General features: G+C 34.2%; 1 protein-coding gene across 1 annotated transcript in view; it reads right to left on the bottom strand.

Moving 5' to 3' along the window:
* Positions 1-19,080, bottom strand: part of hpo (serine/threonine-protein kinase hippo) — a 61,373-nt gene that overhangs the window by 22,657 nt on the left and 19,636 nt on the right. The window contains exons 3-6 of the mRNA XM_069830917.1: positions 11,023-11,203; positions 9,054-9,281; positions 5,151-5,469; positions 2,244-2,377 (exon numbers count right to left, since the gene is read on the bottom strand). Of these exons, the coding sequence (XP_069687018.1) occupies positions 2,244-2,377; positions 5,151-5,469; positions 9,054-9,281; positions 11,023-11,203 (862 nt within the window). The remainder of the gene's footprint in view (positions 1-2,243; positions 2,378-5,150; positions 5,470-9,053; positions 9,282-11,022; positions 11,204-19,080) is intronic.

Genomic DNA, 19,080 nt, shown 5'->3' with positions numbered 1-19,080 from the left:
GTACGTAAAAAAGATTCATCTTTCTGTTGGCCCCAGTAAGAATTTTCAGTGGAAGATAGAGGGAATAAAAAGTTGAATGGTTTATTTTAAATTAGGTGGTTTCAGAGGAGAGGGAATGTTTTATAAAACACATAATATACTTCTTGCCACTTGGTGCACTGCTAGATGCATGGAGTAATTAGTTATCCTGGACCAACACACGTGGCAGCAAGATGAATTTCTACATTAGTGTCTCTAGCGTTTAAAATGGGAAAGTCAGTAAGTTTCACATCCTATTATTCATCCATGAAAGAGGTTTACAAATGAAGATCAGTAATTCTTTCTTTAGGAGTCCACTACTTCCTATTGGTTGGAGGGGGTGAAAACTCACATTAAAATTGCAAAGAAAGTCAGAAGTAATTCTGTATTTCATAATTAATGGCGAAAGAAATGTCTTCATATTGAATAAATGGTTTACAGAGCACAGAGTATGCTTAAAGACCAAAGATAGCCGTGGTCTTGGGTTTGTTTAATTTATCTTGGGATGCCCTTTTCTCCTGTCCTGTTGTGTTTGTCTCCAGTTTAGCATTCTTCCCCAACATTTGAATTTCGAGACATTTTGAAAGTTCACAAATTTTCAGGACTACTTTTAGAATAACGATACAACAAATATGATGAATAAGAAGAGATGTTTCCTGGCTTCCAAATATCATTAATACAATAAATTACTCTCTGAAGTTGAGAACCTATGCACCCATTACACAAAACATTGTAAAAACAGAGCCAACAGCTTTTCTTTAGGGATAAATCAATCTTCTTAATGTATCCAGCTGTTTGCTGACAACATAAAGTCCACTATAGTCCACTGTAGTCTATTCAGTTGTTTTTCACGAGAAATTTTTCTTTAGGGATAATCTTTATAAAAAAAAAATAAAAAGGAAAATTTAATTTAAGCTGCATTCATAATAAATACTTACAGCCTGTTTTAAATCCAGGAAGGCATGAAAAACAAGAGATTTAATATTACTCTCCTGCTTAAGACACAAGGTTTATTTTGCTTGGTATTACTTTATGTAACAATAATTAATAAAAATAAAAACTACATCTTATGTGTGATTAAGAACTTGAGAAAAAGAATGTTTTTGCAGAGATAAGTTCTTTACAAACACCAGTAATTACTGTCTCTCACATGGCCATTCTCTATATGATGAGGAGTTGTCTGCTAGCAAATTGTCATCAGTCTTCATAATTACAAATAAAGCATACATAACTATTATTAAATATATATTTGAAATAACCACTGTTTGTCTCTACATATGCGCTGTTTCTTCAAATATATACCTAAAAAATTGGTGAAATTTATGTGAAATTTTAAGATTTTCTCTGCTAATATCCTATGGTGTTCATAAAGCGCTTCTCTGTATAAAACAACACTTCTCTATATATAACTAATGAGTAGGTGTGTTTATTTATAAAATGTCTCTAAACCAAATACCTATAAACTATTACAGTAAAACCCCGATTACCTGTCACTGTATAACTGATTGGTGGATTATCCAACTGTCTTTCTCTCTCGCTATTTTTGTTTTGCAGAAAAAATATAAGTACTGTACATTAGTACGAAAATTTTTTACACAGTGTTTTTTACAAACCTTTACCCTTATGCAGTATGTATGATCTACTCTTCGAGTGGTCGTACTGTCTAACTTCTACGCAAAATGTCTTCCAAGGTGTCAAAAGAAAACGTGTTTGCTACAAAAAAAAAAGTGTAAGTAATTGAGTAGTTTGAGAAATAAGAAACTGTCTCATGACAATACGAGATAGGAATTAAAACTGTGCGCGATATGATGAAAAACAAAATATAAAGTGCATCAAATGTGTAAATCTACAACATGAGACCTCTACTATTCCTATCTTTCCACAGACAGCTGTCATAAGGAGTTTCCTTGGCCATTAAAAACCCCGTCGTTGAAAACTAGACTTAAATTGGTGAACTTATGATCCACTACCTAGCGTGTTAAAAGAAAAGACCACAGGGGGAAATGACGAAACTGTATTATGCACTTAGTTTATAAACACCTTTCATAGTACGGATTATCCGATTTTTTCGATTAACCGGTCACTCCACCCCTTTCATTACCATGGATAATAGAGGTTCTACTGTATAGTGACAAGCTGATTACAGAAATGTGACATATCTCAATACATTTATTAAAGGGAGAAGTCTTACAGTTTAGTCAAAAACAATGTATTGTTTTACTCACTGATTCATCAGCATGGTTTTGTTTGGCACCGGCTGCTCCAGAAGTGGTTGTATTATTGCGATAACTTTGGTTCTCCCTGATTTCACGTGCTTCAGCTATCATTTGCCCCAAAATATTTGGTTGCTTTGCATTGCCTATAGAAGAAAATATTCACATGTTTGTTCATAACAGTGCTATATTGATGATGATGATGATGATGACGATGATGATGATAGAATGAATGTTAGAATGTTATGTTTTATTTAACGGCGCTCGCAACTGCAGAGGTTATATCAGCATAGCCGGATGTGCCGGAATTTTGTCCCGCAGGAGTTCTTTTACATGCCAATAAATCTACTGACATGAGCCTGTCGCAATTAAGCACACTTAAATGCCATCGACCTGGCCCGGGATCGAACCCGCAATCTTGGGCATAGAAGGCCAGTGATGATGATAGCAGTAGCAGAAGTATCACAATCATCATCATTTATAATAAGTCTGTATTATTTATAAATAAAAACTGTAACTATTGATAAAACAAACATCAATATACAGAATGGGCCAAAAATCATTATTCACTGTTTTTAATTGTTTTTCAAACAGTTTTTTCTGTGTTCATATACCGTTTAAGATGATCTGGGACACTTAAAACATACTTTTCAGTACAGTACCTGATCTGAATCAATTTCTTAAAAGATCTTTTAATGACTGCTTTTAAGTCCTCAACTGTTCTTGAAACAGCGACTTTTGACCAACCTTATACTGTATATTTCTTTCGGAGTTTTTTTTTTTTTTTTTTTTTCAGTTTACTTAGTTGTTTCTGAATTGGAATAATTCTATATGCGTATAGGTTTGGTACATATTTGATTATATTAAATATAGCCCCCTTGGAGTCGGTAAATAGATTTTTCAGAACTTTGAGTAACACACTGAAGAGCAGCATCAATAGCTAGCAATTCAGTGTCAAGACTGGAGGAGGATGAATATGGTTTGAAGTAACTTCCTTGATAATTTTGGAATATAATACCGTGCTCCTGACGTACCATCATTAGGATTAAGAGATCCATCTGTATAAATTTGAAAGTGATCCTTGTATGTGCTGCAGAGTAGTTCCATGGCATCTAACTTAAGAATGTATGGAGGATCATTTTTGGAATGATTTCCTGGAATCTGTATGCTATGTTCTTGAATCACCCATTTTCATGGAGGAATTTCCTTCACAACTGGAGTTTTAGCAATGACTGTGTGTGTGATGTAGATTGGCATTTCTTCTTTTTTTATTTTATAGAAATTACACAGGATATTATCTGACAGTTTGAAGAACATCTTAGATCTGGCTGAGGCTTGCAATTTTAAATGTATTTTTAGATCCTTTTGTGTCTGATTGGATGAATATTACATTCAATTTCTAGGGCAACAGTCGATGTGGTTTCTGGTACTCCTAGGCATAATCTTAAGGATGAGTTTTAAAGAACAGAAATTTTTTGTAGATGAGTTGCTGATGCTCCTTCCAGATTTCAGATCAATAGGTCAATTTTGATCGTATATAAGCACTATAAAACAAACGCATTGTCATGATATCTGATCCCCATTATTTATTAGCTATGATCTTCAAGAGATTTTATCGTGTAGACACTGCGAAGCAACAATGGTTAAATTTTAAAAGTTTTTCATCAAAAATTAATCCTAGGATCTTAGGAGTTGGATTGTACTGAATTTCTTGATTATTCAAATAAATGTGAGGTTTATAGTTTTTTAAGCTATATCTTCTTGTGAAGACAGTATATTCAGTTTTTGATTAGGTGTAGTGCCCTAAGTAAAGACAAAGTGCACAAGATATGACTAGCCTACATTGGGAAGCAAGAAAGAAAATGGTCATTGAAAATCATCATTCATCACATAAAATTTAATGCAAATTATAAATATATATTAATTAATATAGGACATGGTTTTAAAACAAATATGCATTTGTCGCACTTGTATAGGGCTACTTCAATGATAATTTGTTGGAGATATTAGCACACACAGATTTATCACTATTTTGTAAAGATCACTAGCCTCCTCTCAAATCAATTACTGGATCTTCTCCAAGAATAAAAAGGGAGATGGAGTGTGGTGCCAACCACACCAACTTATTCTATTGCCAAGGTCAAGAAAGCATGAGAGTGCACCATTGTGGAGTAACAGTTATTATGTCTGACCATGAAACGAGTGGGTCTGGGTTCAAATCCTGGTTGGGAAAAGTTACCCGGTTGAAGTTTTTCCTGGGTTCTTCCTCAACCTATTAAGAGCAAATGCTGGGTAACTTTCGGTGCTGGACCCTGGACTCATTTCACTAGCATTATCTACATTTCCCTCAGTTCATTTGCAGTTGATAAAGTATTATGTATGAATGAATGAATGAATAAAAGCACCGTAAAATTAATTAATTAAAAAAAAAAAAACATGGGGCTCTATCTCCATGGCCTCCTCCGCCCCAAGTGCCTTCATGACATGTACAGAGGTTACCTTACCTCTATCTCACACTAAATAACAATAATGATCTGAATATTAAGTCTCATCTTCTAGTCACACATTACAGAAACTGAAAAAAGCAGGGGTCATATTTACATAAGCATTCAATATTACGATGATTATCATTTTCTTTTCCAGTAACCATTAAACCAAAAAATGAAATGCTGTTTTCTTGATTAAGAGTCGAGAGTAGGAAGTAATTTTTTGTAATTAAATTCAGTAAAAATGTACTGACTGTGCACTAGTGTATGTCACAATTTTGTACATCACTGAACTCTTTAGAAGGAATAAAAATAAAGTAAAATGATAATAAGCTATAATAATGTTAGAATTGATATTTCCAGTTTACAGCAGGTCTTCAGTGTACAAAAACATGTATCAGGTACAAACAAAATGTGATGTAAAATACTTCACCTATAAATTCATGATGGAGAAGTTCGCTTGCCGTTGCTCTCTCCTCAGGATTTTTTACTAAACATCTACTAACAAAATCAATGAATTCTGGCGTCCATTGGTCTGGTTCTCTAAATGACGGTGGAGGTTTCGTGGGAATCATGAAAATGGCTCTCATAGGATGGATATCACCATATGGAGGTTTGCCTTCGGCCATTTCTAAAGCTGTAATACCAAGGCTCCATATGTCAGCAACACAGTCATAACCTATTTCCTGAATAACTTCTGGTGCCATCCAGAAAGGTGTGCCTATAACAGTGTTTCTCTTCGCCATTGTATCCTAAAACATGAAATATCACAAAGTAAATCTTTATGTACAGCTGGCAATACAATAAACCTTAACTAATCTATACAAAATTACTTAAATATCCAAGTTCATATCCTTCACAAGAAGAAGATATACTGAAAACTCGTTAATTCTGAGCAGTAAGAACCAAATACTTAGACGTTCAATAACAATATTTCGAAATGTTATTTTTTTAATTCCATAAATCATTTTAAAGTACGAAAACACTCAAAATAACTAAATCACAGACAACAACAAGAACAACAAAATCACACGTGATGTTATATGTTTTTAAGTTCGATTTGTAGTTATTTCCTAAAATTTTATTTGCAATAACATTCATTAGTATATTAATAGGCACAGACTACACAAATCTTTTGTCATAAATCTATGGTTGAAACCAATCTCCAGTACTACCTAGTGCTTTAATGTAGCTTTGACATATTTCATATTCATCACAAGTATGATTTGTATGCATCCCCACTAGAAGACTGCACCTGGATTATGTGGTAAGGAGGAGTGAAATCAAGGGAGATTCACAAAAGAATGATTAGCAGTATGGTGGAAGCTGTATGAGTGAAAGGAATGGGTACCATTAGGTAGAAATATTTTTAAAAAGGTCGATCATTCGCCATTAATGAATATCACTGAATTCACCTCTGCACAGCCATATGCCAAGGCTGCTCATGTGGACACACTTTGTACACATGTGTAAAAGTATTAAAAGTATTAACTGTTTCACACTAAAAATCAAATCAACTGTTGATATTATTTTATTTTCGGAAAGTATTCTGCTCTTGTCATAATCACCTCCTTGGGTGTTATATCTTACCTTAGCTATTACCTATTAGCCTTTATGAGTTTAGAAACATTGGCATAGTAAAATCCTCTGTAATTTTTACGTTTCTTTCCATCAACCCTTTATATGTAAAGTAAATCCATGGTGCTACAGTCCTTTGAAGGGTCAACGCCGACCAGCCAGCTGCAGGCCTCATGTCCACATGCTGAAGCAAAAGTGGACGATCATCCAACCAGAATGGAGGTATTGTGTGGTCAGCAGGATGATCCCCCCAGCCATTATAGTTGGTTTACAAAACCGGATTTTCACTACCTATCATAGCTCCCCAAGTGCATCATGATGCTGGATGGGCACCAGTCCCATATACTGGCCGAAATTTCATGAGAAAATTTCTTCCCCAATGAGGACTCGAACCAGCACGCATTCCGTAACGCGAGTCCTAAAACCCTTTATTATATGTTGGGACTATTATTAAAAGGGACGGTATTTTTAGGTACTAAAAATTAAAAATGACACCGAGTATACTTGAGTGGATGTCATGTAGAACAGTTCTGAGGCCTTGATTACAACACTCCAATATCTAACAGAGGAGAGATGGGTCACAAAGACTGGAGAATGAATCTAGTGAAGTGTGCTTGTTATTTGTAAATAATGATTAAGACTGCTAATTTGAACTTGCATTAGAAAAGTGAGTGCTGCCTACTGAAGCCACCCACAAGTCTATGTCAGTGGGAGCTGTACTGGTAGCGAACAGTATGGAATGGCGTGAACTTCGTCAGTTAAACAGGACCACAGAGTTCATCAAGCACTACAACTGTCTACTGCTTTCAAACCCAACAGAATTATTTAAACCAGAGTGTTTGCTCGTCTACAACTATAGCTAGTTGGAATATTAGTTTTTAGTACCTAAAAATTCGTTTTCTAATTATTAATTTATTCCTGTCTTTGAATATTGTACTACATTTGTAACCAAACGTTTCTTAAACCTTTATATAACCAATAAGTTACAGTACTTAGATAGAAAATATCCTACTTTATTTTTTCCACCACAAATTTTACCAAATCTGAGATCAGGCTTCAAATCTTTCAGAAAAAAAAGTTATCATCAGAATGAGCTTTGGTTGAATCTTTTACAAGTCATTTTAAATATTTTTATGAGAGTTTATGGTATTCCGATTTCATTGTAAAAAGGTATGCACATGCTACTTCCAATCTGAATGGATGTTGTTTAGTCAACTGTCTGAAGGCAGGTTTGAACCTCACAAATGATATTAGTAAGGCATCACTTATAAGGCAACTAGGTCAAGAGATCAGGGGTAGTGTGGTCAGTTCCTTCCCCCCCCCCCCCCATTGCATACATCGCCGATTAGCTACATATTACATAATCAGATTTCAGATGCATACAAACAAATGTTCTTTCTCGGACACATATTCACAAGTGAGACGTCCTGTCTGATAATAGACATAAATTTTGAATGGATAATAACGATATTTCCAGAAGAGAATGACTTAATTGCTGGAAGCTCATGAATAAAGCCCAGATTTCTAAGCAAAATGCATATTCTTTTCCACACTTTTAAAGGTAAGCAGAAAGGTTACACTTCGTAAGACACACCTAGATAAGCAGTTTTAACTATGTTTGTTAGTGCTTATAAATGCTTATTTAGCACGAAATCGTTTTTGCTTACTTATTTTACGATTTTTAATTAAAACAGCATATTTTACCCAAAACTGTAAATTTAAAAGTACATATTTCACTCCTAGCCGTCATTTATCATCGATTTCCTTTCTTTTATTGGCTAATAAAAAATTAACTTCAGTTAAATGCGTAAAAAGGCATTGTTAAGGTATGACCCAGGATGTTATGAAATAATACTGTGTAGTTCTAATTAGGAGAGAACTTTGGAATTCCCTGCCAAGCTTCTGCAACTAGGCAACGGTTATCGCATGGATGGTGAATCCCTGAGTTCCAAGCTGTAGTTTGCAAGTTGTGCAACATGCGTTGTTTCAGTTAAGGTGTGTGATTGCTCGCTGTTGTAGTTAAGGAATGCCACTCACAAAAACCTCTCAATCAGCATTCTTACGCAAATGTGTAAATGAGTTTGGAAGTAATATTTTCAGTGAGGACGACAGTGTCTTATTTTGTTTGGTGTGTGAAAAGAGTGTTTCTGCGAAGAAAAAATATGACATTGTGCAGCATATTAATAAACATGGCATAAGAAGAGGTTTAAGAATAAATCTAAGTTAAACCAGCTACTGATTAAAAGCAATATTAGTGAATAATCGAGTTCTAGTGATACATTTTTCAAAGACTTGTGTTTAACATTATCAGGTTCCAACATTCCGTCGAAAGTACATTTTCACTGTACAAATCATTTTGACAGACGCAGGAGCTTCACACAGGAAAATCTCAGGATGACCTTCCTTGTACACTGCAACAGTCTTCAATAAGGTAAGAGTTCTACGAAACAAATAATTTATCGTCATATTTTCGTGTATTCGTTTTTGCTTATTTTCACCATTTTTCCTGCTTATTTTACTGTTCCGTGTATTCGTTTTTCATTATTTTGGTGCTTATTTTCACCATTTTTCGTGCTTATTTGCTTGCTTATTTTACTGTTTGATTGTGCTTAGAAATCCAGGCTTTACGTCATGAATAAGGACAATGCTATCAGCAGGTTCAGACCAAAGGTACAAGGCCTCTGTTCAAGTTATAATTACACTACACCTCACCTCCCTTACAAGTAATTATCAATTACTATTACTATACATTACATACCGTGAGCTGCCCAGCAACACCAAAATCTGCCAGCTTCGCATGGCCTTCTGTATTGAGCAGGATATTGCCGGCTTTAATGTCCCTATGAATCTTTCTTCTCAGATGTAGGTACTCGAGTCCTTTAAGTGTATCACACAGTATTGTTGCAATCTCATCTTCTGTTAAGGTTTTTTTACGCAACCTCATGATATCAGATACTGAGCCTGCACCACAATACTCCATAACAATCTGAAAAAAAAAAAAAAAAAAAATCAGTCTGAAACACATTTACACTGAGAAAAAGAGGTTACCATATCGATGTCACAGTTTTATTTAAAAGGATATGTATCCTGGATTTTTTTTCCCATAGGTTCTGTTTCTCTCAAAGAAAAATATTTTGATCAATTTTTCAAATTTTTAGGATGTCCAAAGTGACATTTTCTTTAATTCAGGACATTGGGACTTTTTGGGTAATGGTTATAAAAAGTGAAAGGATATGTGTCACAGCATTTTTACAAACAGAACTTAGATTGGAAAAAATAACTTAAAAAATTATGATAAAAATAACTTTAAAACATTATAATATAAATGTTGTATATTGTCTCTGCTTGTGCTTAAGTCTCAGCATGATACTATTATATTGTCACAATATAGGTCACAGTTTCACAAGTTGTTTCTTAAATATATCACAATTATGAGTAATCAAATTATAATAATGAATAAGTTTTAGATTTTTATGATACCATTTTAATGTTTAAACTTTTATTAATTTAATTAAAATTGCATGGAACAACCATTGTTCATCAGATTGTTAAATGCAATGAAATTCACTATATCCCTATAGTATTAATGTTTTATTATTTCCATTCTTATATTGAGTGATTCCTAAGATTGTTGGCAAACTGAAGGAGTTGTATAGAGGAGTCGGATTAAAGCAATGTTCGATATTGCATGTATTTTGGCGTTTCTGAGTTGTCCATCTTTTTGGATCTATTACAAGAGCCGTTCTTCAGGACTGAGATATATAGATCAGAAACAATGCAGCCACTGGCACAGTCTCATAATTCGATATTGTTCAAACATGGATTCAAACCCTGTTTGGGCTGAGTGCCTGGTTACGTTTTTTTCTAGCTTTTCCCTAGCTATAAGACGAACTTCAGGTAATTTCATGGCATTCCTCGACCTCATCTCACAAAACATAATATTGCTACCATAAATTCTATAGATACTCGATAACCTCATAGTTGATACAGCACCATCAAATAAATGATAAAAAATATATGCATCTTTTACATCTACGACACAGAATAAAAATACAAAAATATGGCACAATTCTATGTTTTAATTCACCATTATCATATATTCCGTTGGTTTTCTTTAGTTATAAAGTGAATGTCATGTAATTCCATGGTGAATCCTCGGCCTCATCTAACCAAATACAATTTCGCTATCATCAATTCTACTGGTACTGGATGACTTCGTACTTGATACAGCACCATTAAACAAATTATTTAAAAATATGCATATTTCTGCATCTATGACAATGAATAAAAACTAAAAAATATGGTACAATTCTATGTCTGAATTCATCATTATCATATATCGATGGATTATGGGGTGAAGGATGAGACAAATCCACATGTACTTAGCCTCCTTTTCCTACCGTACCTCCAAATTTCTATGCAGGTCAGAAATAAATGGCAAATTTTCCCTGGAGCCTTCTTTGAGGGATAGGAATTCGTTTATATGCCATAAATTTACAACACAGAAACACAACTTTAGACCTACTTCCTCCTGGAAGTTACCACACTAAAAATTTTAATTAACCTTTATAATCCATTATCAATAGTTAGCACAGCAACTGCAAGATCCAAATTATCACTATCAGATACAAAAGAACTTAAAAGCAAAAGCATTGCATAATACTGAATGATTATTCAGTACATTACAAGTAAATTCTTTTCTTCACTCACATTTAATTTCTACTTACCCAGAGGTCTGTATTCTTGAAGTAACTGCCATAATATTTGACTACCCACGGACTGTCACACTGTTGCATAATGGAGATCTCCTTTATAATCTCCTGGAGATCTGTATCTACAGGCACCTGCTTGATAGCCAGTACCTGACCAGACTCCTTATGTAGTGCTTTGTACACACTTCCATAGGACCTACAACCAACATAAAACTCAATGTTATGATATACGATCTTATATAATTTTAGCAGGGGTCCCTCAGGGCTCCATTTTAGGCTCTTTACTATTCGTAGTTATGTTAAATGATGTTGGACAATCTGTAAACTGTAATTCCAAAATTATTTTGTATGCAGATGATATAACTTGCCTAAATGTTAACAGGTCACTTGATATTCTTACAGAACTAACAGAAAGTTCACACAGACAGGTATTCAGACTGTTATAAATCTATACACATATGATGTTCTAGTGTTTATGAAAGAACATTTGCAGGAATTTAACATGAGAAGTGAGGTACACAATTATACAAAGAGGAATAGGCAATTATTAGATTATCCACTTTGTAGACTTAGTGTGACAAAAAAATATTATAAGTTGATTGGAATCAAACTGTCTAATAACCTCTCTATAAACATTCAGCTTCTGCCTGTTGAAAATTATAAAACAAAATTGTATAGTTGGTTAATTAAAAACCCTCTTTACTCAATGAGTTCTTTGAAATGAACATATATTTTTAAATAATGCAGTCTCTAAATTATCAGTTATGTTTGTTGTTTCTTAATGTTTTAGTGGTGAGATTTTGAATGAAACTTAGTGGTGAATAATTAACATTTAAATTTCAATGTAATAATGAAGAGTAAATTGCACTACCTTATGTTGAATTTTTAAAGTTTATCTTTAAGCTCTGTTGTAGTATTCTTAATTAGTTATTAAGCATATGACAACTGTACTTGATACTTCTTTCATTCAGTAAATATACTACTTTTAACTTTATATTCTATAATTCGATAAATATTTATATTATTTTAATAATTCAATTTTATGTTTTGTATATCTATGAAATATATTGTAATAAGATTGTAACATTGACAATGTCTACAGTGAAGTTTTTTACTCAATGACAATAAAGATTATTATTATTATTATTATCATCATCATCAACCTCATAGCCGATATTTTTATTTATTTATATATTTATTTATTATTAATATTTGTGTGCTGAACAACAGCCAGAGGCCAATTATAGTTCAGCACAATACACAAACAGAAGATACAAAGGTGCAAAACAAAAATAAATAATATCATAAATAACAAAAACATACATGAATACAATTGAGTACAAACAGTAAAAACTAATAATCAAAACGAAACTAAACCTTAAAAGGATCTAAATCGTGCCCATGCAAATTGGCATATTTTATGCATCTACAGACTGGAGAAAGTGATTTTGAATTTCGGTTATAAAAATTTTTTTGAAATCTTAAACCTTTTGTAGGAATACGAAGGCTGATGTTGTTTATGATAGACTCACAATCAATATCACCCTTGATAACTTTGCAAAAAAATTGATAATCAAGATTTAGACGTCTAGCATAAAGGCTACAACAGTTAAAATATTTACAGGTAATATCATAGTTAAAGTCAGTGGAATTGGGTATATATCGAAAAGCATATAAGGAAATAAATTTTCTTTGAATATTTTCCAATTTAACCGAATCGGTTGAAGTAATGGAATTCCAGGCTACAGATGCATATTCAAGTTTAGAGCGAACCAAAGTAAAGTATAGAATTAATAGTGACTCAGGAGTAGAAAAAGAATAAGTTATAGACCTTATTAAACCAAGCATTCTTATTGAATGATTATAAATATATTGAACATGATCATGAAAGTATAATTTAGAATCGAGTAGTACACCAAGATCTTTTATAGAATTTTTCCTAATAATACAGGCTTTATTAAGAGAATAATTAAATTTTATGGAAGTAGTTTTTCGAGAGTACGAAATGACAAAAGTTTTTGTTTCATTAATTTTCATTCCATTAATGTCAGACCAAAGTTCAATGGAGTTAATATCATTTTGAAGAGTTTGGCAATCGGCAGAACTATTTATTGAGCGAAAGATTTTGAGATCATCAGCAAATAACAGGTAGTTTGAACTTATTCTTTTACATATGTCATCAATAAATAATAAAAATAATAGAGGGCCCAATGTAGATCCTTGGGGAACTCCACATAAACAATTAAATGGGTCCGAGAGAGAATCACCAAGACGAACACAACATTGTCTATTAGTTAAATAGTTTTCAAACCAGCTCACGTAGTTAGAAGAGAGACTAAAGTTTTTTAATTTATTTATCAGAATATTGTGAGGTACAACATCAAACGCTTTGCTAAAGTCGATATAAATTGAGTCAATTTGACCTTGGGTTTCAAAAACAGGCATAACAAGATTAAGGTAGGATACTAAGTTTGTAGTTGTTGATTTACCTTTAGTAAAACCATGTTGTGCTGAATTAATTTTATTCTTAACATAAAATGAAACATGTTTGTGGATTATTTTTTCAAAAATTTTTGAGAAATTGTTTAATATTGAAATAGGTCTATAATTGGAAACCATTTTTACCATTCTTAAAGATAGGAATAACGGATGCTTCTTTCCATAGCATAGGGTATGTACCGGTTAATAAACTTAAATTAAATATAAAGGTTAAAACGGGTATTAGAATATTAGAACATCCCTTAATAATAAAATTAGGAATGCCATCAGTGCCCTTTGATTTATTAGGTTTAAGCTTTTTTATGGCTAATGAAACGTCTTCAACTGTAATTTTAGGTAAGGATAAGAAGTCAGTAGAATTATACTCCAACAAACAGAGATTAGAATTAGGCTGTTTTTGAATCGATTTGAATTGATTAGCAAATGCATTAGCAATTTCTTGCTGATCAGGAATGTGAATCCCATTTATTAATAATTCGGTGGGATAATTATTGGATTTACGAAAAGATTCTACGTATTTCCAAAATTTCTTAGGTTCATTCTTCAAATTTTCATCAATGGATTGTAACCATTTAAATTTGTCAGATTTAATCATAGCTTTAACTTGTTTTCTGTAATTGGAAAAAATTTGATAATGGTGATCAGTTTTGAATTTTTTAAAATTTCTATGTGCTTTGTTCTTTTTCCTAATAAGTATATGCAAGGTATTTGAAAACCATTTAGGATAGTGCGATTTTTTTACGAAAGTGACAGGAACAGCAAGAGAAATAGCTTTGTTCATAATCTGGGATAACGCATTAGCAGCAACGTTAACATCAGTAGTTTGATATATGGAATTCCAATCATGATTGTATAGAGTGGAATAGAGTTTCAAATAATCACCTTGAGAATAATTTATGAAGGTACTAGATTGGCAGTGATCAGGTAGCGACAAATACACTTCAAGATTAATGGAGATAGATGGATGATAAGAATCCTCCAAAACTAGAGAATGATTGGCTAGTTTTACTGTACTATTAATAATATTAGTAAAGACAAGATCAAGTAGATTTTTATTTGAGACAGTAAAATTAATTTGGTTTAATCCCAGAAGGCAAGACGAGGAATATAAATCACTGGACTTAATTTTAGAGTAGTAATGAATATCATTAAGATTAAAACCAGTTGACCAATCCATACCAGGACAATTGAAATCACCAATAATTACTATTCTAAAATTATGAGTATCAAGGTTTTTTTCAAGAAAATTGAGGTAAGATTTTAAGTGATTATGACCGAAATCAGGTGGGAAGTAATGATTTCCAATTAATAAATTAATACCATCAGCCATTTTAATTTCAATCCAAACACATTCATTAATAATTTCTAAATCATATCGCCGACAGGTAAAAGGTAACTGGTTGTTAATCGCTGTTAGGACACCCCCACCTCTATTTTTATTGGTGTCCTCATACGTTCTGTCTGCTCGAAACACAGTATAATTGTTAGGGAATAAGTTTGTATTTAATACTGATTCAGATAACCATGTTTCAGTAAGACAGATAATGATATCATTATTACTTACTACATTTTGAAAAATTTCATCAATTTTTGTATTAAGACCACGAACATTTTGGTAAAATATCTCAAGATGATTATTAGAACTGTGCATTGAGAGTTAGAGAATAATATTAAGAGGCATTAACCCTAGAATCAACTGAAGTACCTGGTGGAGCAAAATGCTGCTCAGGTTTAAGTTTACCAAAAAAGGGTGTAATGAGGCATCCCGCAGGCCAAACATCAGAATTATTAATTAACTCGAAATCCCTCTCATCAACTGAGATATGAAAAGAGGAATACGACTGGTATTTTGTTTTCAATTTAGTTATTTCGAGAGACCTTAATTTACGTTGATGAAAGAGTGAATCCTTAATATTATTCTCGTTTACATTAGGACTAAATCTAGAAACAAAAAGAGATTTGGTTCTGATTCTCTCTGGAGCCATTTCTAAGTTGCTATTAGTTAGAGTGCCAACTTTAGGATCTCGTTTCTTAAATTTTTTGAAAACCATCAGAGTCTACGTTATTTGATAACGCAACAGTGCTATCGTCTGTGCGTACGACAGCAGAGATTACCTCATTACTGTTATGATGAGTAAGAGCAAATGAAGTACTCGGTGCTGACTTCGCATGATTGCGAGAATTAACAGTGTCAGACAAAACACTACTGTAGGATTTAGTAACCGGGTGAACAGTGGACTGTTGACCCAATTTTGGGACAATCTGATCAGGCTTACAAGGACAGGAATTTTTTACCAAAATCCCGGCCATTTGTAATTTGAGGGCAGTATTCTCGCTCTTTAATTCACCCATTTCTTTTTCAAGATTTTTAACATGCTCCAGAATAACTGTTAAAGTATCTAGAATAGATTCACTATTCAATCGTACCGTCTCTATTTGTACAGAGAGAGATTCCTTACTTTGTAAATTAGGTAGTTCAAGTTCTCTAGTAGGCGAGATGATCTTCTTATCGGTCTTCTTGGTCGGTTTCACAGGAGTGTTATCACCATGAACCGCCTTCGCAGCACTGGTACACTCATCACACTTGAAGGAGGAAATGCCTCCCTTCATGAAAAAATCGTATTCCACTTCACTCATATTTAAACAGTCAAGATGAAATCTTAGGCCACAAGGCCCAACACACTTTAGGAACTTTTGTCTGCCGAAGAAAGCAGCGCTACATTTAGAACATGTATCTTTACTAGGCGGCATTGTACGCAGTTAACTAAGTGCCTTAAATGAGGACACAGACGAATGTAGTAACAACTAAACACTGTGAAAACAGCGGAGCTACACAAAAAGTCGACTGTTCTTCATGACGACTAGAAGCCGAATATATTTATAACTGTAATAATGTGTGTATGACAAAGTGAATGAACACAGCCACTGCTACATCCACCATCAGTGAACCAGTTCTGCCCTCACTACTGTCTTTTTCCTCAGTCTATGTCATCTTTATCTTCGTTTACATTGTAGAATTTGTTTAGATTTATTCTTTCATTTGTTTCATTACTGAAATAAGTTTGTCTTTTATTGATAGAGATTACCAGTTTCTAGACAAGCCCCTTTACCCAGTGAGTACCAATCTATTACTGAATTTCGTAAATAAGCATGGAATAAAAACTATAGTGTATTACTTTTTAATCTGAAACTGAGAGAACAATATCACTTTCTAGACAAAGTACAACAGTAACCAGGATTTCTAACAGTAAACTGCAGACAGTTGCGATATGACTTAGGAGCTATAGTGACTATAAATAAATAAAGCTAAAAATATCAGTTTCTGTACTTATTGAAGCCCAACAGTTTCAACAGTACATTCCAACAGTTCCTAGGGAGTAAATTCACAGAGTGACTTACAGTCATTCTTTAACTAACATGACAAAAAATTACAGGGTATACCTGTTCCCCTGATTATGTGTTAGTGTTACACGTTTTGTATGCAGTTACCTAAAACCCATGTTACTGTCAATAATTCAAATCAAATATAATTTGAGACTTTCACGGTGTTAATGGTGTGACATTTCTCGGTTCTGAAGCAGAACTACCATCTTCCACCTCAATAGGTATGAGGAAAGGTTACTTTGGAATTTACTGTCACGTAAAAATACAACCACCTCCCTTGTTCTCCTTGTTTCCACGCAATCCCCTTATTGTCATGTTCTCCTCGTCTTTCTCTTGTTCTCCTTGCCTTCCTTTGTTCTCCTAGCATTCCCCCCCCCTTGTTCTCCTTGCATTCTCCTTGTTCTTCTAAAATTCCCCTTGTTATCCTCGTATTCCTCTTTTTCTCCTTGTATTCCTTTTGTTCCCCTCGATGTACCGTTACAGATCATTCGTTATCTCGTGAAACCAAATGCTTGCGTATATTGTAGCATATAGTAAGAACCTTATGGTGGAGGTAAGTGAGCTTGCTAGCAACGAGTAGAAGCATAGCAAGGGAGGGAAGCTTCTCAGTCCACTTTCTTCTTCCCCTAACGCACAGGTAGGTTTCACGAGATACCGAATGGTCTAAATCCTTGTTTCATATCCCGCATTACCCAAACGTAGTTCTACATTAAGATAGGTGATCACACCCACACATAATTACACATAAGAATATGCAACATATAGTTAACCTGTCGACATGTGATCAAAACCACACGTAGTTTTACCTAAAGATATAAAGGATAGCAAAATTTTTCACAGGACAGGAATACTATACTGACGTTGGTACGTAAGTTGGAAACAAGTGGACATCTTGTGAGTGAAACCGGTAAGCATTGTTCGTCTACACTGTCGGTGGTTGCTGTGGATGTTAGGAGCAACTGCAGCAGTCACCCTGTAAGTCATTAAGGCATGTTGAGGAGACTGGGTACTCGTACTCTCGATGTGTCAGAGAGCTGCGAAAAAGACTAGCTTAAAGCCATATAGGTTGACGTCTGTTCATGAGCTGCTTGAGCCAAGTAAGGTTAAAAGTGGGGAATATTGTCATTGGTTCCAGGTGACCATTGTTTAAATTCCTGGCATACTGTCCATTACATGGTTCACAGACGAGGCATGGTTCCACTTATGCTACTGAACACACGCATTTGGGTCGCACAACATCCACATGGCACTCATGAAATGCCTATGTACCAACCGAAAGTCAGAGTTTGGTATGCACTATCAGCAGAGAGAATAGTGAGTCCAATTTTCTTCGATGGAACAGTGAACACTGCACAGTACCAACGCATTTTCATGGAATTCGTTGAGCAACTGGATGATATTGAGCTGTGTCAAGGGTGCAGTACTTTCAACAGATGGTGTCACTTGTCATATGTCACATGAGTTCATGGTGCTGATCCAAAGTTTCTTTGAGGACTGCATCATCTCCAGAAACTTGTGGCAACCAAGATCACCGGACTTGACATCACCAGACTTTTTCCTGTGGCGTTATGTGAAGGGAAGAGTCTACACTACACACCCTCGGACTTTGAACAATCTGAAGGAGAACATCACGCGTGAAATCAACGGTACTGACAATGCAATACTCCAGTGAACGGCCAGAAACATGGAACAATGTGTTCAGTTGTGCCTTGAAGCAGACGGAGGGCATTTTCAGCACTTAATGTATAAAGGTAAAGTAATCTCGCAGAGATTCTGTACATTTAAAATGCAATACAACGTTACTATAGGTTAACAACTGCCAAAATTCCGCTGTAGGAGGTTACTAAACCTTACTGCTGTGCTGGAGGTGGAGTCTTCCTCCATTAATCTGAACCACTGTTGCACTGATTGACAAGTCATCTGATGCATCACTGCTATCATTAAACTCCTAACGAAATTATTCTGTCAATTTCACTGTCTAATACATTAGCACTACAAAAATATTGTCCTTAGTTATTTTTAACGTGATCAACACATTTCTTCCATTTGTCTTTTCCATATTCTGTAAAAAGGTGGCGACAGAACAAAAACCCAATTGAAAAGACTGGAGACAACTGATTAAACATTTTAGTCTGGCCCTTAAGTAAATGAAACCAATCAAAATAATAAATGCTTATTTTTAAAGCACTC

This window comes from Periplaneta americana, chromosome 7 (assembly GCF_040183065.1).
Source record: "Periplaneta americana isolate PAMFEO1 chromosome 7, P.americana_PAMFEO1_priV1, whole genome shotgun sequence".
NCBI classification, from domain to species: Eukaryota; Metazoa; Arthropoda; class Insecta; order Blattodea; family Blattidae; genus Periplaneta; species Periplaneta americana.
Note: the sequence above shows the minus strand (reverse complement) of the source record. Positions and strands in the feature narration are given on the sequence as shown.